The sequence below is a fragment of the Schistocerca serialis genome, chromosome 2 (genome assembly GCF_023864345.2).
Source record: "Schistocerca serialis cubense isolate TAMUIC-IGC-003099 chromosome 2, iqSchSeri2.2, whole genome shotgun sequence".
NCBI lineage: Eukaryota > Metazoa > Arthropoda > Insecta > Orthoptera > Acrididae > Schistocerca > Schistocerca serialis.
This window is the reverse complement of record NC_064639.1, coordinates 33,490,777-33,517,130: the sequence shown is the minus strand read 5'-3', so window position 1 is coordinate 33,517,130 and position 26,354 is coordinate 33,490,777. Positions and strand designations below refer to the sequence as shown.

General features: G+C 41.5%; 1 protein-coding gene across 2 annotated transcripts in view; it reads right to left on the bottom strand.

Moving 5' to 3' along the window:
- The window catches only part of LOC126456746 (acetyl-CoA acetyltransferase, mitochondrial), a 108,222-nt gene that overhangs the window by 42,052 nt on the left and 39,816 nt on the right, over positions 1-26,354 (bottom strand). For both annotated transcript variants that reach the window (XM_050092494.1, XM_050092495.1), the window contains exons 3-4: positions 10,003-10,117; positions 1,681-1,874 (exon numbers count right to left, since the gene is read on the bottom strand). In XM_050092494.1, coding sequence (XP_049948451.1) covers positions 1,681-1,874; positions 10,003-10,117 — 309 coding nt within the window. The remainder of the gene's footprint in view (positions 1-1,680; positions 1,875-10,002; positions 10,118-26,354) is intronic.

Sequence of the window (26,354 nt, the reverse complement as noted above, 5' to 3'; positions counted from 1 at the left end):
ATATTAATGGTCTACATGTTTAACTCACATTACAACACTCTTCTTGTGAAGCTTAGTACGCACTTTGATGCATCGTTGAGATTCATTGTCACAGTTCTTTGTTATGGACTTTTTATGGCAGACTTCTTCACTTTGCCATGCAAAGACTCATATCACAAGTGGGTTAGATTCAAGGAAAGCAGAAATCTGAAAGCTGAGTCACCTGCTGCACTGCTGGCAGAATGTACAGTACGTAAACGAAGCAAAGTTGGTGAAATGGTTTTCCTGATAAGCCTGGAGAGTTCTCTCCACATTGGTGGCAACTTCCTGATGAGTATTTGGTGCTGCTATGCCTGCGAGCTGGTAGAGTTTTACAAGTGGCTTAGTTTTCAAACATATTGTAATAATCCTACAGGTTTCATTTAGTGCCTTGTCAACTTAGTTTACATGGGTAGATTTCTAACTGACTGAGCATGCATATGTAGTATCATTCATTTGATTCTGACTGGATTATGTACACAAACTGTATGGATCACAGTGTCCTACAATCAGAGGATCATGCACCACGATCTTCACTCTGTTATTTCTAGACAGGGACAGGTCAATGTAGTACAAAACAGCTTCTGCTATGCACTGTACAGTTGCAGATAAAAAATATATATGTAAATATAAACATATATCTAAGATTCTGTAACTCACCAAACGAAAACTTTGGTATGTTGATAGAGACAATAACAAACACACACACACACACACACACACACACACACACACACACACACACACACACACACACACACACACACACACACAAATTTCAAGCTTTCGCAACCCACGGCTGCTTCATCAGGAAAGAGGGAATTCCCACATGGAATGTTTCCCTCTATTATATAAATAAATATATAGATTAAGCTGATCACAGGGGTTCACAGGACAAGCACCATACCCACAATCTGTACTAATTACAGTGTAAGTAACAGGGGAGGGGCATTCCACAACAGATCCTCACAGTCTCTCAAGAACACCAGTTCTTGTATTTTCTACAATCATCACCATTCTATATAGCTTTCATTTGCAGATTCCATCAATGCACTAAATTGTTCAACCTACAATGTAGCAAATTTTATAAATCACTCTTCATGACAGATCATAGGGGATCTCTGCAACGAGCAGCTAACTCCCATCTGGTAATATGACAACCCTCCATCCTTATTATTGGGTTTGATCAAGAGGCCAAAAACTCTTATAAATAAGATTACAAGAAAGAATTTACTCCAGAGTTTGTATTTGGAGTGATACTGAATAAGTATTGCAATAATAAATGGACTGACATGCAAATGCATCCAGCTAAGTCCCATCTGGCACAAATTTTTAATTTTTTCTACATATTCAATGTACATAAATGTTAAGCCATTAGCTATAGAGCCATTTGGTGTCATATTTTCTTTAATCTTTAGCTCTCACAAAAAGCTGGTTTTGTCAAATTGGAATATATTCAGTTGTGGCAATACAGATGATTACTGATTTTCATCATATGTATTCTTTCAAGCTACAGATAGTCTGCCTACTGATCTACTGGTAAAGCACATTGCTGGAAAAACAAAATACTGCCAGTTGTTTGTAAGTAATGTATTAAGTGACTCTCTGAAATCACACTGTTGATTTCTGCCAGACTGAACAATTTAAACAATGTACACTTACCACAAGATTGACACCTCCATAACTTGTTTCTCCTCTCTTCATGTAAAATGGTACATTTGACATAGATTCCATGCCACCTGCAAGGGCAACTTCCTGATGGCCACACATCAAACTTTGGCTTGCCAGCATTATAGCTTTCATTCCCGATGCACACACCTTATTTACTGTTGTGCATATTGTAGACTTGGGCAGACCTGTAAAAGTTTAATTACAACGCTCAAACAAATTTTGGTAAAGAGCAATGCGAACTTCATGGCCCAATGAACAGGAAAATGGTTTTCACTAAAGAAACAGTGACATCAGTAGTGAATGCAATTTAGCTCTCATTAAATTATTATTGCTTAAATTTAATCTTGTTCATTCCCAACAATAGTTTCTTCAAACCATGCCACATGAGACATTTCTGAAAAGGTGACTCATGAGTAACTGCCCGGATAGTTCAGCTGTTATGAGAATTGCCCTTGAAAAATCCCAGCCCCAGGTTGGCATACAGTTTGAAACTTTTTTTTTTTTTTTCTCTCTCTCTTTCTTTCTTTATGGTTTTAGGGCGCAAAACTGCTACGGTCATAAGCGCCCGTTCTGTGGCTTAGGGCAGGGTAAAAAACTGAATGGGAAATCAGCAGCAATGGGAGTGAAACTCAAAAATGGGAGCAACTAAAAACAGAAGGAAAATTAGAAAACTACCATAGAACGGGGGAGGGGGGGTTGTTTTCCCAAAAAAAGAGCTTCAAATGACCAATGTCATCTCACTGACACTGATAAACTCGAGGATGCGATCGGCTGAGCACGTGTCATCTGCTAAAAGGGAAGATATATCAGATGACAGCTGTAAACGGGTGCATAGCCGAGTAAAATAGGGGCACTGAAGTAGAAGGTGTCTCACCGTCCACAGTTGAGAGCAGTGGGGACAAAGCGGGGGAGGATCACCACTTAAAAGATGCCGATGGCTAAAAAGACAGTGCCCTATCAGGAGACCAGTTAAAATTACCTCCTCCCGATGACGAAGTCAGGAGGAAGAGGTCCAAACACATGCAAGAGTTTTCACGTCCTGCAATTTATTATCGGGAAGTGTAGACCAATGTGTGTGCCATAAAAGAGCAACAGAATAACATAAAACACTCTGTAGATCGGTGAAGGGAACCAAGCGAACAGCAGGCTGAAGAGAGAGCCTGCAGCCTTGGCAGCTATATTGGCCACCTCGTTTCCACGGGTACCAACGTGTCCTGGGATCCAGAGGAACGCCACGGAGACGCCCCGAGTGGAGCAAGTGGAGGCAGTCCTGAATCCGGTGAACCTGAGGGTGGACAGGATAAAGAGGTTGGAGGCTGAGGAGAGAACTGAGCGAATCCAAGCATATAATATACTGAATCCGCGTATGGCAACGGATGTATTGGACAGGCTGGAGAACAGCGTAAAGATCCGCAGTAAAAACCGAACACTGGTCAGGAAGCAGAAATCTATTAGGAGCGTCACCAACAATATAGGCACTCCCAACGCCGAATGTTGTTTTTGAGCCATCAGTGTAAATGAATGTGGCATCCTCCATTTGTGCGCATAGAGCAGCAAATGCCCAACGATAAATGAGAGATGGGGTACTATCTTTGGGAAGCTGACAAAGGTCACGGAGCAGGCAGGTCCGAGGGCATTGCCTAGGTGGCACCATAGCCCCAGTTGTCAAGAAAGTTTTTGGAAAGTGGAAGGAAAGAGAACGTAGCAGTTGATGTAAGCAGATTCCTGATGGTAGCAGAGAGGAAGGGTGGCCTGCATACCCTAAATCCAAGGAGGTGTCGAAAAAAAGGGCATGGGCCAGATGAGCAGGCATAGAAGACAGATGACTAGCATGACGACTCACCGACAGCTCGCCGATTGGACAGCGGAGATTCAGCAGTCTCAGCATAAAGGCAGTCCATGTGGCTGGTGTAAAAGACTCCAGATGCTAAATGCAATCTGTGGTGGTAGACAGAGTTGGGACACCAAAGAATAGACGGCTAAGCAGAGGAGTAAACTATGCTTCCATAGTCCAATTTCGAGCACACTAAGATGCGATAGAGTGGAGAAGGACCACTCGGTCTGCTCCCCAGGAGCTACCATTCAGAACACTGAGGGTGTTCACGGATCGCAGACAGTGAGCCGAAAGATATGAAACGTGGGAGGACCAGCACAGTTTTCTGTCAAATGTAAGTCCTAAGAATTTAGCTACATCCGTGAACGGAAGGTCGACAGGGCCTAGATGTAGGGAAGGCAGAGGAAGCTCCGTACGATGCCAAAAATTTACACAGGCAGTCTTACTGGCGGAAAAGTGGAAACCGGTTCCAATGCTCCATGAGTGGAGGTGATCAAGACATCCTTGAAGACATTGTTCAAGAAGGCTGGTCTGTTGAGAGCTGTAGTAGATCACAAAATCGTTGACAAAGCAGGAGCCCAAGACATCAGGAAGGAGACAGTCCATAATTGGATTTATGGCGATGGCAAACAGTACAACACTTGGCACGGAGCCCTGGGGCACCCTGTTTTCTTGGGAGAAAGTACGGGAGAGAGTAGTGTTCACCCGCACCTGAAATGTGTGCTCTGTCATAAATTCACGAATAAAAAGAGGTAGCCGACCTCGAAAGCCCCAAGAGAACAGTGTGCGGAGGATGTCTGTCCTCCAACACATATCGTATGCTCTCTCCAGATCAAAAAATATTGCTACCGTTTTGCATTTCCTGAGAAAATGGTTCATAATATAAGTGGAGAGAGCAACAAGATGGTCAACTGCAGAACGATGCTTTCGGAAACCGCATTGGGCAAGTGTTAAAAGGTTTCGGGACTCCAGCCACCTGGAGCAAATCAGAGGTGCAAGGTATTGAACATTCCGCAACTGTAAGAATAAGTTCTGTAACATGAGAGACTTGATCGTCGACGCTAGGAAAGTGACTGTCATCGAATGTCACTAGAGAGGAGAAAAGTGACCAATTGGCTTGGGAAAACTTCAAGCGTCTTGGGCGCATAGATGGCAGTTGTGGCTGTAACTGAAGGACACATGGAAAATGGTCACTCAAGTGTGTATCAGCAAGAGCAAACCATTCAAAGTGCCGAGCTAGCTGAACAGTACCGACAGATAGGTCCAAATGAGAGAAATTTGTCATGGGGACAAACAAAAATGTAGGTTCCCCAGTGTTGAGGCAAAAAAGATCTGCTTGATGGAAGAGGTCAATCAATAGAGAGCCATGCGGACAAGGACGCGGAGATCCCCAAAGCAGATGATGGGCATTGAAGTCCCCAACAAGCAAATAGGGGGGTGGGAGCTGACCAAGGATATGAAGGAGATCAGCTCTTGCCATCAGTGTGGACAATGGAATGTATACAGTAAAAAGAGAGAAGGTGTATCCAGAAAGGGAAAGACAGACAGCAACAGCTTGGAAGGAACTATTTAAAGGGATTGGGTGATAATGGACAGTATCATGGAGAAGAATCGTAAGTCCCCCATATGCCGGAGTGCCATCAACAGAGGGGAGATCAAACTGGACTGACTGGAAATGAGGGAAAACATGCCATGGCGGAGGAGGAGAGGAACTTTGTTTCTTATGAGCCTTCTTGGAAACAGAATGTTGAGATGAGGGAGGAATCAATGGTTGTGAAGTCAGGATACATAAAAAATCTTCACGAGTAGGCTCTTTTTTGGAAGTCTGGGCGTCTGATTTTGGGACTCGTGATTTAGCAGGAGCCAATGACGGGTGAGCCATAAAGTGAGCAGGTAATAGTGCGGAGGTTGAATGGGCGATCTTTGCACTGGCCGATCTGACGACCATGGCACTAAAGGTGAGATCGCAAGTCTGCGTGGCTGCCTCCTTAGTAGACCGAGGAGATGCAAGGACAGTGCTATATTTACCTGCTGGGGGCACAGTGGGCATTTGACTGGCGAATAACTTATGAGCAGCAAATGCAGACACCTTTTCCTTCACTCAGATTTCCTGAATAATTCGTTCATCTTTGAAAATAGGGCAATCTCTAGAGGAAGCGGCGCGGTCACCCATACAGTTGATGCAATGAGGGGATGGAGGTGGACAATCACCCTCACGGGTTTCCCTGCCACATGTAACGCAATTGGCCGGATTGGAACACAACTGGCTGGTATGATTAAACCGTTGGGAATGTAAGGGCAAAATGAAATTATATCATATCCTGCTTTAACGTTCGATGGAAGTTGAAATCTGTCAAACGTCAAGATGAGAGTACGGGTTGGTACCAATTCCTTGTCAACCCTTTTCAAGACTCAGCACACAGCTGGTCAGACAGGTAGTTTTGAATTTCCTCATTGGACGATCCGTCAAGTGAGTGTGTATAAACCACCCCGCGTGATGAATTTAAAGTGTGGTGTGATTCCACCTGGACAGGGAAGGTGTGTAGCAGTGGAGTTCACAGCAATTTTTGTGCCTGGAGGGCACTGACTGTTTCTAACAACAAGATGCCATTTCTTAATCGGAAACAAGACTTTTCAGGACCTGCAATTGTGTCGATACCTTTCTGAATAATGAAAGAGTTCACTGTGGAGAAGTCTTGACCTTCGTCATACCAAGAAACAACTAGGAAATGTGGCACTGTTGGGAGCATTGTCTGTGGCTGAAACTCATCTTTCACTTGTGAGCGGAAGTTGTAGACGTAGAGGAAACCATTGCGGAAGTATCCCCCATGATTACTGGCGTCTCTGATGGTGCGCTCCTTCCTCGTGGGGAGCCTCTCTGAGGGCACTCCTGGCTTAGGTGATTGTTCACACCTCCTGAGAAACGGACAGAGGGACCAATCGGCATGTTCAGAAGGTACGAGCTTGGGTAATCACCCCTCCCTGGATCTGGCCTTTACTAGGGGGTAAGTAAATGTCCTACCTGCCTACCCGGGATGGGGAATTATGCATCACCCCGTCACTGGCTACGCGTGGGAACGTGTGGGTCAGCCTTCAGACAAGGACAGGGAGGAAAGGAAGAGAAAGGGAGGAACAAATAAAAGGAAAGAAGCGAGGGGTCTAACGCTGCAGTGGAGAAGAGGGTAAAGAGAAGAGGCAAGGAAAAGAGTAGGACAAAGGGAGGACAGAGACTGTCCAGCAAAGAAGAGAAACTATGTCTTACAAGCCTCCATCTCTGGACGTAGGCACGAAACATACTCCCCAAGAGGGAGAAGAGGAAGGGAAGAGATGGGAAGGGGGGGGGGGGGGGATGTGGAAAAGGAAGGTATGGAGTCCAGAAAGGCAAGAGCCGCACTAGCTTGGGGTCCTGTGATCACCATGCAAATATCCACAAAAGAGTAGGAGCCCGTGTGTGCGTGTGTGTGTATGTGTGTGTGTGTGGGGGGGGGGGGGGGTAAATTGAAACTGCCTTCAGTTTTCAGAACAGTGTACTTCATTATCGATGGAAACATCCTCATGGCTGTGACTAAACCATTTTCTGATAGTATCTTTTCTTAATGTAGCACCAGTCTACCAATAAATACAAGAGGGCATCTGTGAAGCTTGGAAAATAGGGAGACATATTGACAGAATTTAAACTGTGAGCATGGATTGTGAGCAACAGTTCGAAAGCTCAGTTGGCAGGAGAAGATGGGTCCACATGCCACTCCAGTGCAAAGTTTTAAGTTGCCAGTTAACTTTCATTATCTGCTTAGTTTAAAATATGAAAATGCAAAGATAACTGCACTACCTTCAATTTTGATAGCTTTTGCTTCTATCTATCTATTTTGTGGAGATGGATATGGGATTTGCTGAAGACTCAAATGAGTTTGTCTGCAAACCACTCTCGAGGCAGAACAGTGCTCCATCAAAACAAAGCTACAAAAATCCACCAAAACCATCTTGAAACTATGATGTTCATGTTAACAAATAAAATGCATTGTATTATGAAATTATAAAGTTTCACTGAACTGCATTAACTGGATTTTATTAGTATGAGGGTAATCCCAAAAGTAAGGTCTCCTTTTTTTTATAAGTATATAGACATGTTTATTTCTACAATGGTTTACATCAGTTTACAGCTTGAACATTTAGCTATTTTCACCATTTCTGTTGATGCATTTTTGTAGACACTGAGGCAGTTTTTCTATACCCATGTTATACCAGCTCACCGCCATGCTGTTCAGAAAGTTATGAACCTCTTCTTTCACCTCGTCATCAGAGCTGAATCGCTTACTGGCCAAATGTTCTTTTAACCTAGGGAACAGGTGATACTCCCTGGGTGCCAAGTCAGGACTATAGGGTGTGTAGGTGATTATGTTTCACTGAAACTGCTGCAGGAGAGCAACGGTTTGCTGAGCGATGTGTGGGCAAGCGTTGTCATGGAGAATAAATACGCCCTTGCTCAATATTCCTCTTCTCCGGTTCTGAATTGCCCATTTGAGTCTTTTCAGAGACTCAGAGTACCTGTCAGCATTACTTGTGGTCCCAGTAATTCAGCTCCGATGACGAGGTGAAAGAAGAGGTTCATAACTTTCTGAACATCATGGCGGCGAGCTGGTATGACATGGGCATACAAAAACTGCCACAGTGTCTACAAAAAATGCATCGACAGAAATGTTGATTATGTAGAAAAATAGCTACATGGTCAAACTGTAAACTGGTGTAAACCATTGTAGAAATAAACAGGTCTATGTACTTATAAAAAAATAGGAGACCTTACTTTTAGGATTACCCTCGTACTAACAGTTTCAGCTGTAGGCCATCATCTGCTACAAAAATCACTTAAAACATTTCATTTGTCATGAATATTTAAACACAAAGCATTGAATATTTTAATCCACATGAAACACATAATAAAAAAATTAACTGATAGTATTTTCAAGTGCAGCTATCATCCTATTCATATGAGACAACAATGTGGTTCATTTGGATTAAAATATTAAATGCTTTGTGTTTCAATATTCATGACAAATAAATGTTTTAAGTGAGTTTTATACCAGATGATGGTTTATGACAGAAACCAATAGAACTAACAAAATCGAGCTAATGCAGTTCAGTGTTATGAGTTTTTTGAAACATATATCGACTGCCGAAAATTTCTGGAAAAGAAGCATACATAAAGTTCCAGTCTTCAATTAAAAAGATATTTTGCAGCATACACTACAGCACTATGTAACACAGTAATACATCGGTACATAATGTTAGGAGAAATTACTGATAGGAGAAATTCCTAACCTATGTTGTGCTTGGCAATAGAAGTTGGAAACCTCATACTGCAAGAGTTGGCAAGAGAGAATAAACACAATGGTGTAACTGAATGGGATGAACTTTGAACCATACGTGGAAACCAAAAAATGTCTTGAAACATGACAGACAGACATACTGTAAGGGCACACTGTGAATGAACTCAAAATTTGTGAAAGGATTACAATACATGATTGCACATGCAACACTAAATGAGATAGAATATTCTAGTTGTCCTACTCTCAACTTAGCAGCCTGCACTTTTTGATGCGAGGTTGTATAAAAAAATGTGTTTTTGGTGGGCTTTGCTGACAATGTTGGAGCAATCAATTTGTCAACAATACTGTAGTGCAAACTCACAATAATTTGTAATAATGGACCGCAGGTCATAGTGGTATGGAACCTATAAAAAGAAACACTTGTTCTAATTTACAATACATAAAATCAGGTGTAATACATAGAATTATGAAATGTACTCTTCAAACATTTGAAAATACACACAAATTTATCCACTGACCTATTATGTCCAGTGCTTTAAAACCATTGCACAATCATGTACACATAAGCCTAAACAATATTACTATTTTCAGTTTAAAACTACAAATGATGAATTTTCCCTTGAAAAACTGGGCAGCGTGCCTGTGAGATCCCTGACAGCCTCAAGCTCATAGCATGTGCCCTATGGATGAAATGCCTCCAGGTGCAAATCACATGATGGGAGGTTTATCAGGAATATGTCGAGTCATCTGCATAATGATATTTAGAGACTGGCTGCAGCATTCGGGGGCTTCAAGCCATCATTAAATCTCCAACAAAGATATCATGTACAGCTCCGCAACTATATTTATTTGTGTATTTTCATGCACCTAATTTGTGGTACACCTCCTTTAGTGAATGCATAACTCTTCATTAAGTTTCTAGTCCCGAGTGTGATCATCATGTGGCATGTTCCACAATCCTAGTTATTACTTGGAACCAAATAACAGCATCAACATTTTTATTTTTGATCAAAACCAAAAATATTGAAAATAAAAGAACAACTGATCCTGTTACTCAATTTTTTTTTTTTTTTTTTTTTTTTTTTTTGTTGAACTATTCACAAACTTTAGCATTCAGTCAAAACACAATGTCCTGTTCAAGAATTTACACCATACCTGCAAACAAAGCCGCTTGCCTTGCTGGAGCCTGGCCAACTCCCCCTTGGCAAACATTCCCCATGAAAACTTCCTTCACTTCGTTCTTTTGAATTCCAGCTCTCTCTATTGCAGCCTGTAAGATAGTAGGGCTATATAATGAACTGTAAATAAAAGTAGTACATTATACAACAACTTACATGTGAGAAGTAAATTGTTTTTGCAATTAAACTGTGGCTAAATCAATATTGATACAGTTGTCATTTTAAACCACTATGTTATCAACAGCTGTAGATCTACTCCCGCAATTATGAAATAATTGCTTAAACATTTTCTGAGAGTTCTTCACATTTTCTTAATCTTTCATACCCATGCACATTACAACAATCTTAAATAAGACATTAAGTGAAGTCATATTTTCTCAAAGGGAGCTAACTGTCAAAACATTATAAATGAATGCAGGAAACATGAAACCAAAGTATAGAAACTACTAAAACATGCTACAAAAATATTTAATATTAGGCCCTTGGGATCATGCAAAAGGATAACAAAGTTCAAATGACCAGGATATGCAACAGTTTTGAAAGGCCAACTTATGGTAGCACATGTGAGAGTAAAGGTACACACTTGACAAGAACATACTACATACAAGTAGCAGTAGTAAGGGCAATGGAGAGGGGCAGTAAAGAAGTGAAAAAGATGACAAAGAGTTAGGAAATAAGATAAATAAACAGATTAAAATAAATGAAGGTTACTAGAGAAGATATTTGACTGGAGGGAAGGTTGAATAAGGTAACGTGACAGAGAAAGGAAATACAAACAGGAACACTGTGGAAACAGGGAATCTGCTAAACCATAAACGAACAGGGGAATGAACTGAAATGTACAGGAAAAAAAAGAAGACAACAGCTACAGCAATGTATATAGATACGAGAGACATGCAAGACTAAACAGAGCCACAGTACAGTGTCAAGGATATTCATGCAGAAATTACAGTAAAAAAGAGAAAGTGAGAAGCAGATGAACATGAAAATAACACAACAAAATACTAGCTTTTGGAAATGGTATTTTCTGATAAGAAAGAGGAAAAGGACTGAGTATAAAAGTAACCCAAATCGCTGGGTCGAGTGAGACTGCAGAGCAGGCTGATAAGGAAACTAACAACATTATGATGCTCGAAAACTCAACCAGTTGAAAGTGGTAGAGAGTGCATTAAACAAGTCAGAGATGAGGGAAGGACACACATAGTAGAGTAGGGGAACACCAGAGGCTAGCAACACAGAAAAAGGAATGGAAATGTAGACAGTACAAAACCTCTTGTGCGGTTTTTCTAGTTTTCTCCTCCATCAGAAACTTGCCCAAATGGCAGATAGGGGAATGCTTTCCAGATATGGTTGGTACTAAGGAAATGAAATACTTGGGTAAACCTTAAACAAACTAGCCTACAGTCAGGCAATAGCACTAACGATATTGACTACAGGAGGAGACAAAGTATGTGCAGCAACAAAATGAAGACAGACAAGGGAAGACAGCAACCATCAACCAGGCTGCCTTATTGTGGTGCGCAAAGCAAGGAGAAGGTACCTCATAACCAGCTCAATGCAGAAAACCACCTTTGTCTGTGATGTAGTCTTCTGGTACTAAAGTTCCTGGAGGTAAAATAGTACTCCATTTGTATCTCCAAGTGGAGTGTGTCTCAGAGGTGGGTTAATGACACATAGTAACTAAGATAAGAACACAATTAAATCGAAGAAGCTATTTAAATATGACAACATAGCCAACATCTGGATACAATTATGATGAAACACAAGAAGTGAATGAACAACTTCAATATAGTAAAACATGCTTTTTACACTTTTCTGCAGAATGTCTCAAAAAAGTGTAAAATATAGGAAAGCGTGAAATAAAAGAAAGCATAGGAAACACAACAAGTTGTAGATTTCATGCCTACTGTTCTCTGTTTGTGAAGAATTGTGAACTCAAGTGTTTTAGTAAATATTGTGTTACAAGTTTTATTTACTTTGATTTTATAATGCTCATCAACACATCCCACATTGGAAGATGAATATCTTTGTAATGTAGTTTCGCAAAAGACTTTTGTTCCATGTTTTATTTACACCTCTGGACATGATCGGAATGAAGAGGGAATCTTCCTGCGTGCAAGCGTTTGTGTGTGTCAGCACTCAGCCACTGCCTGTGCGATTATCATGAAGGCAGCAGCTGAGTGCTAAAACACAAAAAACACACACACACACACACACACACACACACACACACACACACACACACACACACACACACACACACAAATGCATGTTCCTTTCTTCATCACTTTCATCAGATTGTGTTCATCATTAAGGCTGTGACTCAGGATACTTTCCCACCATTCCAAACACTGTGACCCTATATAGTACTGGTGGCTCTGACCCAACACAATGACAGTGAATATCTCACTTACTGTGCTAATGCTACATTACATGATCAATAACGCATTTTCTGCTTTGTTCTAAGACTGACTGAGCAAGAAGACAATGCATTTTTGCAGAAATCTACATGAAAATCAATGTTAAAAAATAACTTATAATGCAGGAAATGTTGTAACATGGAATCGTTAATGACAGGAAAGCATTGTATAGAGAGAAAGGACTTCTGTTGAAACCGACAAATATGGACATGAAAAGTGGGAAAACATAAAATGCAGGAATGTGAAAACAGGATTTTTCTATATGTGGAATACAGAGATAATTTCATTTAATGGGTGTCTCATAAGAGACACACAAGAAACCGAAGTGGCAAGAAGGTACAGGAGCCATATACGAGAGAGGACAAAGACAACTTGACTCCTGCACAGAGAAATAGCTGGTGCCCACAAAAACATTATTTTAGAACCATCCAAGAACACATTATACATCACCAAAACCAGAGGATACAGGGCACTATCAAATTGATTACATTATTGTCAACAAGAATCAAAGAAATCAAATTAAACGAAGTAAATCTTACCCTGTAACTGATATGTGCAGCAACCTTAATCTAACAGCAATGCAGTATAAACTGCAACTGAAAATAAATTGCAGATTCAAAGTAAAAACTGAGAGGAGGGTAACAGATATATTAAAAATATTGAGTACCAGAGAAAACTACAGAAATTCAGTGAAAGTACTCCTCAAAGATGACATAGGTCAAACTACAAACCACTCTTGGAAAAAAAAAAAAAGAAAAAAAGGGCAACTGAAGTGGCAACAAAGGGCATAATATGTCTCTTGCAAAATGTACCCAGGAAACCATGGATAAATGATCACAAAATCTGCAGGAAATGTATGAAAACTACAAAAAGGAAATGCAGTAAAGGAACACAACCAGATAAGAAATCATTTTGGAAAATGAAAACACAATAATTCAGTCCTCTCCAAAGAGGGAAGGATTCTTATAGAAAGAGAGGATGTAGCTAACAGATGAGAACAATATATTGAGGTGTACAATAAGCCGCATCCAGAAAATAAGTTTCCTTATTTTTTAAAACAATATAGTTACATGAAAAACTTCAGGTACAGCAATATTTGAGCTATTTTTCAATATAGTCACCAAAATAATTGAGATACTTGTCATATCATCCTCTGTCGTGTAAGTCATAGAAGTCTACCACCTGTGAATGAAACCAGCATGTGGCAATTGCCTTCAGATCATCACCATTGTCAAAATGCTAGCCGGAGGACTGGAATTTCTTGAAGTGCAAAAAAAGATGGGAATCGCTGGGAGCAACACCAGGATTGTATGCTGGATGATCAAACAGCTTCCAGCCAAGCTTCTGCAAAACATTTGATGCACACCAAGCCATATGGGGATGAGCATTGTCATGGAGCAGCACAATACCTGCAGTAAGCACTTCACACCTCTTGGAATGCTGCAGTTTATGCATTGTTTCACAGTAACACTCAGCATTCACTGTTTCACCTCTGGACAGGAAGTCAATAAGCAGAATAACCCTTCATGTACCAGAATGCTGTGGACATCACTTTCTGCACCGACACAGTCTGTTTGAATTTCGTCTTGACCAGAGATCCACTTTCATGCCAATGCATTGACTGCTGTTTGGTTTCCAGTGTCAAGTGAGAAATTCCTGTCTCATTGCTTGTGATGATCCTGTCAAGGAATGCAACTGCTGCAGAAATGTCAGTGCTGCTCCAAAGCATTTCGTTTCGTGCTCGGCTGTCAGGTTTTTCAGCACCCAATTTCTTGGACAGCAAGTGCACAGTGGCAGTTTTGTGCAACAAGGATCATGATATCTGCAGAAAATTGCTGCTGAGCTCTGTAGTCATGAAGTGACGTTTCTCCAAGATGTGCCACCCCACTAGCTCGACTATGTGATCATTGATGATGGACAGTCATCCACTGCGCTCTTCATCAATGACACTTTGACAACCTTTGGAAAAAAGCCTACACCAGTGATGCAGCATCTGTTAGCTCATGCTGTAGACCTGATGGAGCTGACAATTTCGATAAGTGCTCTGTTTCATGCATTAGGGAACCTCATCACCGATCGAACCTGGCAGGTGGCAGGAGAACGAATAAGGGACATCATTTCAGAGCACTACTGCTGCTGCAGTACTGGCAGCAGGCAGGACCTGCCCGATGGCCATTTGATTGTTACATCATAGATCTGCTGCATATGCAAAATTTTCCCAGCTAAATACTTCTACTTTATAGGAAACAACATTGGGGAAACTTACTTTCTGGATGTGTCTTGTACGAGCCAGAACAACTAAGTGAAACAGAAGAAGGAAATAAAGTACAAAAAATGAAAATGGGGCCTGAAATTGCAAAAGAAGATTTTTTTAAAAAGGACTAAATAACAGTTGATATAGGGCTCATTCACTGATATATATGAAACTAGTATTACCCCAGAAGACTTTAGGAAAAGTATCATAATAAAGATCCCAAAGAAGAACATAATAGCCACATGGAAAGGTAACAGGACTTTGATCATAACAAGAATAATACACAAACGTATTAAAAACAATACTGAAGCCAATCTAGCTGAAGATAAATTTGGTTTCCAAGAAGGTAGAGTCACAAGAGAAGCTGTCCTGTCTTTGCAGTATAACTGAAGAAAGCATTAGGGTCAACATAAGAATTTACACAGCTACTCAGAAAAGCATCCAACATTGTCAACTGGAACAAACTAATGGAAATTCTAAATATGATTACACAAGAATGTAGAGGCAGAAGAACAATTAAAATACTATGTTGTTGTTGTTGTTGTTGTTGTTGTGGTCTTCAGTCCTGAGACTGGTTTGATGCAGCTCTCCATGCTACTCTATCCTGTGCAAGCTTTTTCATCTCCCAGTACCTACTGCAACCTACATCCTTCTGAATCTGCTTAGTGTATTCATCTCTTGGTCTCCCCCTACGATTTTTACCCTCCACGCTGCCCTCCAATACTAAATTGGTGATCCCTTGATGCCTCAGAACATGTCCTACCAACCGATCCCTTCTTCTGGTCAAGTTGTGCCACAAACTTCTCTTCTCCCCAATCCTATTCAATACTTCCTCATTAGTTATGTGATCTACCCATCTAATCTTCAGCATTCTTCTGTAGCACCACATTTCGAAAGCTTCTATTCTCTTCTTGTCCAAACTATTTATCGTCCATGTTTCACTTCCATACATGGCTACACTCCATACGAATACTTTCAGAAATGACTTCCTGACACTTAAATCAATACTGGATGTTAACAAATTTCTCTTCTTCAGAAACGCTTTCCTCGCCATTGCCAGCCTACATTTTATATCCTCTCTACTTCGACCATCATCAGTTATTTTGCTCCCCAAATAGCAAAACTCCTTTACTACTTTAAGTGCCTCATTTCCTAATCTAATTCCCTCAGCATCACCCGACTTAATTAGACTACATTCCATTATCCTTGTTTTGCTTTTGTTGATGTTCATCTTATATCCTCCTTTCAAGACACTGTCCATTCCATTCAACTGCTCTTCCAAGTCCTTTGCTGTCTCTGACAGAATTACAATGTCATCGGCGAACCTCAAAGTTTTTATTTCTTCTCCATGAATTTTAATACCTACTCCGAATTTTTCTTTTGTTTCCTTTACTGCTTGCTCAATATACAGATTGAACAACATCGGGGACAGGCTACAACCCTGTCTTACTCCCTTCCCAACCACTGCTTCCCTTTCATGTCCCTCGACTCTTATAACTGCCATCTGGTTTCTGTACAAATTGTAAATAGCCTTTCGCTCCCTGTATTTTACCCCTGCCACCTTTAGAATTTGAAAGAGAGTATTCCAGTCAACATTGTCAAAAGCTTTCTCTAAGTCTACAAATGCTAGAAACGTAGGTTTGCCTTTCCTTAATCTTTCTTCCAAGATAAGTCGTAAGGTCAGTATTGCCTCACGTGTTCCAGTGTTTCTACGGAATCCAAACTGATCTTCCCCGAGGTTGGCTTCTACTAGTTTTTCCATTCGTCTGTAAAGAATTCGTGTTAGTATTTTGCAGCTGTGACTTATTAAGCTGATAGTTCGGTAATTTTCACATCTGTCAACACCTGCTTTCTTTGGGATTGGAATTATTATATTCTTCTTGAAGTCTGAGGCTATTTCGCCTGTTTCATACATCTTGCTCACCAGATGGTAGAGTTTTGTCAGGACTGGCTCTCCCACGGCCGTCAGTAGTTCCAATGGAATATTGTCTACTCCGGGGGCCTTGTTTCGACTCAGGTCTTTCAGTGCTCTGTCAAACTCTTCACGCAGTATCGTATCTCCCATTTCATCTTCATCTACATCCTCTTCCATTTCCATAACATTGTCCTCAAGTACATCGCCCTTGTATAGACCCTCAATATACTCCTTCCACCTTTCTGCTTTCCCTTCTTTGCTTAGAGCTGGGTTTCCATCTGAGCTCTTGATATTCATACAAGTGGTTCTCTTTTCTCCAAAGGTCTCTTTAATTTTCCTGTAGGCTCTATCTATCTTACCCCTAGTGAGATAAGCCTCTACATCCTTACATTTGTCCTCTAGCCATCCCTGCTTAGCCATTTTGCACTTCCTGTCGATATAATTTTTGAGACGTTTGTATTCCTTTTTGCCTGTTTCACTTACTGCATTTTTATATTTTCTCCTTTCATCAATTAAATTCAATATTTCTTCTGTTACCCAAGGATTTCTACTAGCCCTCGTCTTTTTACCTACTTGATCCTCTGCTGCCTTCACTACTTCATCCCTCAAAGCTACCCATTCTTCTTCTACTGTATTTATTTCCCCCATTCCTGTCAATTGCTCCCTTATGCTCTCCCTGAATCTCTGTACAACCTCTGGTTCTTTTAGTTTATCCAGGTCCCATCTCCTTAAATTCCCACCTTTTTGCAGTTTCTTCAGTTTTAATCTACAGGTCATAACCAATAGATTGTGGTCAGAGTTCACATCTGCCCCTGGAAATGTCTTACAATTTAAAACCTGGTTCCTAAATCTCTGTCTTACCATTATATAATCTATCTGATACCTTTTAATATCTCCAGGGTTCTTCCATGTATACAACCTTCTTTCATGATTCTTGAACCAAGTGTTAGCTATGATTAAGTTATGCTCTGTGCAAAATTCTACAAGGCGGCTTCCTCTTTCATTTCTTCCCCCCAATCCATATTCACCTACTATGTTTCCTTCTCTCCCTTTTCCTACTGACGAATTCCAGTCACCCATGACTATTAAATTTTCGTCTCCCTTCACTACCTGAATAATTTCTTTTATCTCGTCATACATTTCATCAATTTCTTCATCATCTGCAGAGCTAGTTGGCATATAAACTTGTACTACTGTAGTAGGCATGGGCTTTGTGTCTATCTTGGCCACAATAATGCGTTCACTATGCTGTTTGTAGTAGCTAACCGGCACTCCTATTTTTTTTATTCATTATTAAACCTACTCCTGCATTACCCCTATTTGATTTTGTATTTATAACCCTGTAATCACCTGACCAAAAGTCTTGTTCCTCCAGCCACCGAACTTCACTAATTCCCACTATATCTAACTTTAACCTATCCATTTCCCTTTTTAAATTTTCTAACCTACCTGCCCGATTAAGGGATCTGACATTCCACGCTCCGATCCGTAGAACGCCAGTTTTCTTTCTCCTGATAACGACGTCCTCTTGAGTAGTCCCCGCCCGGAGATCCGAATGGGGGACTATTTTACCTCCGGAATATTTTACCCAAGATGACGCCATCATCATGTAATCATACAGTAAAGCTGCATGCCCTCGGGAAAAATTACGGCTGTAGTTTCCCCTTGCTTTCAGCCGTTCGCAGTACCAGCACAGCAAGGCCGTTTTGGTTATTGTTACAAGGCCAGATTAGTCAATCATCCAGACTGTTGCCCTTGCAACTACTGAAAAGGCTGCTGCCCCTCTTCAGGAACCACACGTTTGTCTGGCCTCTCAACAGATACCCCTCCGTTGTGGTTGCACCTACGGTACGGCTATCTGTATCGCTGAGGCACGCAAGCCTCCCCACCAACGGCAAGGTCCATGGTTCATGGGGGGGTAAAATACTATACAAAGAAAAAATAGCAACAGTAAAGATGATAAGTATACAAAAAGAAGCTAGAATTCTTACAAGCATTAGATACTGAAGCAATCTGTGCTCATCCCTATTCAACATCTACATAGGACATAAAACAAAGAATTAGTGGAGCAAAACCACCAACCCAATAGTACTGCAAATAACTGGAGAAGAAAGGTAATTTATGATAACAATATAGCAAAGACGACACAAATAGATTTGCCAAAAAAGGTACAATCAATTCCTTGTAAAAGTTCCAGAAGGAACATTACAAGAGAAGATAGCCTGAGAAAAACCACAACTGGCAGTTTTAAAACAAGTTAGGCCTAAAGCAGGAGTCTCCAATAATGCAGAAATGTAGAAATTAGCTTCTAATAGCTCCGTAGTGGTTGTGCAGCAGTGTGTAGTAGCGTGCAGGATGTAAAGTATTTACACTTCCGCTGACATTGCTTTATTCTTTGCCTTTTGATAATTTTTCCATTATTGATCTTGTTGTTACTGAATTCTTGGACTGCAATGTACACAATAAAGTTCATTCAACCTGAACTGCAACATTTTGGTGATACTGACAAGATCTTACGTGCTAATCGATGTAATCTCAGGTGACAACTGACATCAACTGACGTGACATCTGTTCCATTCTGAACATCAAGAGCAAACCAACCACACCAGCTGTGCCACACGCTATCCATGTACTACATCACTAACTTGTTTTGAACATCAAGCACCAGTCTACTTTGCCAGCCATGCCATGCACCACATGCCGTCTGCATACTGAGTGGTAGCATTGTCAGACTCAATACTGTCCATCGACATGCCCCCCCAAATGCTTTGATTAACTGAGTCATTATTAATACAATGCCTTTCTGGCAACAAAACACAGTTCAATGTTTCATGCAGCTCGAGATTCATTTTGCGCTCACCAGTAACACGGTTGACGAAACCAAGTATGGCTATATTGTCACTGTGATAAAATGAAGATATGGCTATCAAGGTGCAAGATATTCTGACCTCACTTATGATCACTGACCAATATATGACTCTTATGAATGCCCTGACCACTCACTTTTCACAATCTGAGGCAAAGCATCTTGACATGTTGCTGCGGACAGATTAGTTATGAGACCTCACTCCGTCGCAGCTGTTTTGCTGGTTACGGATAGCAATAAGCAATGCCATTAATGAGGGTGTCCTGAGAAACATCTGGTTGTCACATCTCTCTCCAGACACACAGAATATTCTCACAGTATGTGCTGGAGATCTACAGGTGCTAGTGCAAACCTCAGATTGCATAGCAGAGATGTACCCATTGTCAGTGGCAGTAGCTGTTGGCTCACAGACAGTCGCTGTTATTACATCAATAGAAGCACAGCACAAGTTTCTGCACTACAAACACAGCATTCCAATAGCTGACAGCAGTGACACCACTCATCAACGAAACACAGCCGATCACATTTGTCAACAAAAGTTTTATGGTACCACAGGTGGTTTGGTTCTCAAGCACAGAAATTCAGTCCTTTGAGTGAAATAAGAAATGCAGTAGAAAGTCCGTAATGACACCAACTGGCTTTCTGATCAGCAGTCGTCAACTGTTAATCACCGACCTTTACACAAAGCTTCAGTCTTGGTAGACACAGCTGTGGATGTGTTGATACACCCATCCTTTCATCTGCCTAACCACAGCAGAGATGATTGTCTCCTCTTTGCCACTAATGGATCTGCAATACAGACATATGGTTGCATGACATGCTCACTGACCTAGGTCTATGTTGTAAGTTGGAATGGCAGTTTATCATAAAAAAATGTGACAAATTCTATACTCAGAACTGACTTTGCCATTTTGTGGTCTGCTACCAGTCCTTCGATATCGTCATCTCCTCGATACATTTTTACATTATGTGATAATATCGCTGTAGATGACCTGTGGTGACTCTCCTTATGTAGAACTTCTAAAACAGTTCCAAGAGAAAACCCAGCAACTAACTATGCTAGCATCAATATGCCATTCAACATACATTATATCCTGAGGACTCCAAGACCAACCATTCACATTCAACCTCGCCGCTTGACACCACAGAAGCTGAAAGTGGCTAATAAGAATTGTCTTTCATGCTTGTGCAAGGAATCTGCTGACAAGCAAGCTGCAGCTAGGACTCACTGATACATGTTGTTTCCAAAAAGACGAAAGGATGGCATTTGTGTGGTAACTACCGGCTGCTCAGTGCCAGGACAATCCCTGATCACTAACATTCAGCACACTGGAGACATAAAACATCTGCAGCAAGCACATCTTCTCCACTTTAGACACTGTGTGTGCATACTAACCGGTACCTGTATCATTACAAGACATTGCTAAAACATCGATCACCACTCTGGCCTCTTCAAATGTACAAGAATGTGGCATGGCTTATGCAATGCCACACAGACATTTCAACATTTTATGGATGAGGTGACACAAGATCTAGATTTTTGCTATGTATACACTAATAACATACTAATCATGTTCAGTCACAATGCCAGACATCTGGAACACCTGTATCAGATATTTACATGCCTTCATTCACATGGACTTATTAATCCCTCAAAATGTGTCTTCAGAGCTTCAGAAGTCTGCTTCTTGTGCTTCACAATCAATGCCCATGGAATTTGGCTGCATAATAGAAATTAGGTGCCATAGTCAACTATCTGCAACCTGTGATTGTTAATGAATTACGACCATTTTTACAGATTACGGATTTCCATCATCACTGTGTGCAGCTCACCTAGACCAAGTGAGAAACTGCTGTGGAATAATGAAACTGAGACAGCTTTCAACAATGTGAAGACTGCTATCACCGAGGCTGCTTTGTTGCTGCACTCTGACCCACAAGCACCGCTTGCCTTAATGACTGACACGTTGGCGAGAGCAATAGGTGCTGTGCTACAACAACACATAGATGAAGAGTGGCAACCCTTGCTGTTATACAGCAAAACGTTGTCCCATCACAACAGAGCTGGTCTATGTAAGATTGTCAGCTGTATGTGGCACTTCAATTAGGAAATCAGGCACATACTTGAAGGTCAAATTTTACTTTTTCGCAAACCACATACCACGGGACATATGCCTCCTGTCAATGTCCAAACAAAGCATCACCACTTGGATTTCATTGACGGGACATATGCCTCCTGTCAATGTCCAGACAAAGCATCACCACTTGGATTTCATTGAACAGATCACAACCCACTCTGTCAACATCAAGGGAGAACTTAATGTACCAGCAGATGCTGTCTCTTGCATACATGTGATTTCAGGTGCTGTCTACTATGAGGCACTACCCTGGGTGCAACAATCTGACAATGAGCATCAAGACTAATTGGCATGGCTATCCAGTCTGCTGCCCCATTGTATCCAAATGCTGCCAATGAATGTGCTGTTGCACTGTGACATCTCCAGCTCGAAGATATAGCCATTTGTGACCATTGGCTTTCAACAGCAGGCAATCACATCCCTGCACAACCTATGTCATCCTGGGGACTGTGCTACACCACACTTGCTCAAACGAACTTTCATGTAGCCTAACACCAGCAGAGATAGTAAGGCATTTCTTCACCAATGCAAGGTCCGTCAGTGAAATAAAATCACTCGAAATATTGTTCACCCCTTGGCACATTCGTTCCAACTAACCAGGGATTTGACTATGTCCATATAGACAACATTGGACTACTGCTTAATCTGAAGGATGTCCTGCTGTGTCACTACCATCAACCAATTTATTAACTGGCCTGAGGTCTTTCATATGTCTGACATCACAGCTGAGACAGTCACAACCATGCTCTTTCTCTTTTGGGGATGGATCACCTGTACTGGCATACCATCGCATATTACCACCAACAGTTTGAATCCTATCTGTTCAATGATGATGATGTTTGGTTTGTGGGGCGGTCAACTGCGCGGTTATCAGCACCCGTACAAATTCCCAACCTTTGCCTAGCCCAATCTCGCCACTTTCATGAATAATGATGAAATGATGAGGATAACACAAACACCCAGTCATCTTGAGGCAGATGAAAATCCCTGACCCCACTGGGAATCGAATGTGGGACCCCGTGCTTGGGAAGCGAGAACGTGACTGTGAGACCACGAGCTGTGGGCCTATCTGTTCAAGGCATAAGCTTCCCGGTTAGGTATGAAGTACATAAGGACAATGGCTTATTACCTGGCAGTGAGTGGTTTGGCAGAACACTTATATCAGCAGTTTAAAGTATACCTTCGATGGCACGAGTCCCAATGTTAGACTGAGATGTTATTTGAAAGCAACTGCAGCTAGCATTCTGTACGAGCAACCAATCGACTGCACAGTGCACTCTTTGCAATATGCCCAATGCTCATCGATTCTTCCAATTTTGTTAGCACGCTGCGCTCACAGATATGGCAGCTCTGTCTTATTGCACCAAGAGACTCACCACCCTTTCATTTCAATTGACCTGCTGAAGTGCAATCCAGTATTTGTTTAGAACAAGGCTATCCACAAGTTTTTGAAGCCACTGTACAATGTGCCATACCCAGTACACAGCAGAGATGGCAAAACATTTAAGATCAATGTTTTGGGTACCCTCAAGATAATCTCCATCAACCATCTAAAAACCTGCCTTCAGTACTTCCTCCAATGATGTACACAAATCGCCTGCCGTGCCACCTGCCACCTAAGAACAAGACAGAGTCACCTGCTACCCCACCACTCATCACCCTGGACATCGAGTGCTGTGATGGCTCCGCAGCAGCAAGGCTTCTTCTCGTACAATTGAGACCCCCAAGTTAAATGCAATCACCAATATCATTAGCACTTGAGGGAGGGGGTGAATGTAGTGGTTGTCCATTGATGTGCAGAAGTGTGCAAGATACGAAGTATCTACACTCAGAAGTAATATCACAGACACTGTTCTATTTTTTGCCTTTTGACAATTCTTATGCTATTGATTTTCCCATTGCTGAATTCTCAGATTCTAGTGCACATGCACATATGCACTTAAATGTAGCAATAAAGTTAATTTATCCTGATCTCTCTCTCATGCCCCCCCCCCCCCCCCCACACACACACACAGAGAGAATTTAGCCAGAGGAAACCCCTTACAGCACTGGTAGAAGTTTACACCAGTATGCCTATTTTGCAATTTAGGTTAGGAGCTCCCAGAAAGAAAAAAAAATGATTGTCAAAAACCTAGTGATGTACCTTCACCCATGACACACAATTTCAGAGGTTGTGTGTCCATACAGTCACTTATGGGGAGGCCACCTGGGTCAAACCACTGGCGCACTATGAAGAGCCGCCAGAGGAACAGTATAATTTCAGCAATTGCAAACAAGTGTTCGAACTGTTCTTCATCCTGTATCACTGTTGTCCAGGCAAGGAGTTCAGTGCTGCACACAACCTGTATCTTATGTGTTGCTCTATAAAGTACTGTTCCATAAAACACATTTGTTCTTACTCTAACACATAGACTTATTCAAGAACTCACGAATGGCATCTGTTTTGGAAATGATATACATATAAGAGGGCTATTCAGAAAATAGGGAACGTTTCCATCTGACACTACTAAGTGCACACCGATCGCGTATACTTTGGTATGTGCATGCTCACTTGGCATCCATCAGTGATAGCAGGAACGTCTCTGCAGGTCCAGTTTTTTCAATATTCGAATCTGAAATGTGCGCTGCAATCAAATATCCCACCAGTTGTGAGATGCAGTCTGTGATATGGTTTTTGTTGCCAAAAAACCTAAAATCTATACAAGTTTATCATGAACTGTGTGAAGTGTACGGAAACAATGATGAGTGAATGTTCCACCCGGAAATTGTGCTTTCGGTTTCAAAATGGCCGAACCAACGTTCATGATGAAGAGAAGAGTGGACACCCGAGCATTGTGACTGACGATCTTGTCGCTAAAGCTGATGAAATGATTCTTGAAAATTGTCGCTTCACAATAACGGAGCTTTTGCTTTCTTTTCCACAAGTTTCACAGACCTTTTTTGTTCGAAATTGTCACTCAAAAGCTAGGCTACCACAAATTTTGTGTATGTCGGGTGCCCAAAATGCTTACAGAGCACCATAAAGAACAGCGAATGGAGGCAACGTTGACATTTCTGGAGAACCACCACAAACGTGGAATTCATTACTGGATCAAATCATAACCAGTGATAAGACTTGGATGAAACACGTCAATTGCACGAGGAAATTACAGTTCATGGAGTGGGGGCACACAAGGGCCCCCCCCCCCCCCCCCCAAAAAAAAAAACCAAGAAAATGTTTGCAAACCTTGTCAGCAAGGAAGTTGATGGCAACAGTGTTTTGAGATAGGCAAGGTGTGCTTATTATTGATTTTCTCGAACATGGAGCAACCGCAACTTCTACCTAGTACTGTCAAACTTCGCACAGCCTTAGAAGAGCAGTTCAAAACAAACGCCAAGGAAAGCTGACGTCCAAAATTTTGATTTGCACGACAATGCTCAACCTCACGTAGCAAACTGCACTAAAGAACTCCTTAATTCATTCATATGGGAAATTTTCCCCTCATCCGCCCTACAGCCCCAATCTTGTGCCAAGCAACTTCCACTGGCTTGCAACGCAGTGCTTTGATGACGACGTGGAACTCCAGGCGGGCGTGACTCACTGGCTGAAGTCTCAGGTGACAGAATTTTATGATGAAGGTCTTTCAAAGATTGTCCACCACTACGATAAGTGCCTCAATGAGTTTGGCGACTATGTGGAAAAGTAGTTTGTCAGTTGCTCTTTCAGATGTATATAATAAAATGTATTTCTTGCACTTAGTTTTTTTTTAATGCCAAAATGTTCCCTACTTTCTGAATAGCCCTTGTAGATTTATGCAAAATCCATTCAAAAAGAAAAGAGCCAGATGCTTTAAAATGAAAACTGGTGAAAAGACAGAAAAATGTCATTGCTTGCGGAAGAAGGTGGGGTCCCTAAAAGAGCAATGAGATCCCAAACTCACTGCTACACGGGCAATAACACACATTCAAACATGTGTTGACAGTCTTCTGCATTCAGTCATGTTGAAAACAGTGGAAAGGAGGCTTCAGCATAAGAGCAATGGGGTGTAGTGCAGCATAACAGCGGAAGGAATATGAGGAATTAAAAGTCATTGAAGAATGGCATAAGTGTATGGACACCCCTGCATGTCTACACTACAAGTCATGGCACAAGCAATGCCCGGAAGGATGGATGTCTTCCATCAATGATGCACAATCTGGAACATCAAACCCTATTACTGATTTCATTGCCCAGCAAATTCCAGGAAAGATGGATGTCTTCAGCCAATGATGCACATCTGGAACACCAAACCCCATTACTGATTTCATTGCCCAGCAGGTGAATTATTCAGAACCATTGAGCTATGACAACAGCCATTAGCATGGAGGTCAGACTGAGTGTCAGAAGTGTTCGCATAACCATGAAGGACCAACCGAAATTTCACAAAGTGTGCTCCTAATGGGTGCTTCACAGTATCCAGCCAGCACACGGAGCATGTTGAATGGGTCGGTCTCTCTCTCTCTCTCTCTCTCTCTCTCTCTCTCTCTCTAACACTTGCAGCATTAAGCCAAGCAAGAGAATGAGTGACAGTCACAAGCTGTCACTGCAGATGAGACACTGTGTTACCACTTTGACGAACCCAAGTCAAAAAAAATTGCGGTCTCCACTTGAAGCATGAATGTTTGCTGCTATCTACTGGCAATGGGACAACAGCAAATGCATAACATTACTCATAAAGTTTGGGCACCCTTTTCAAAGCAATCAAATCAAAACGACT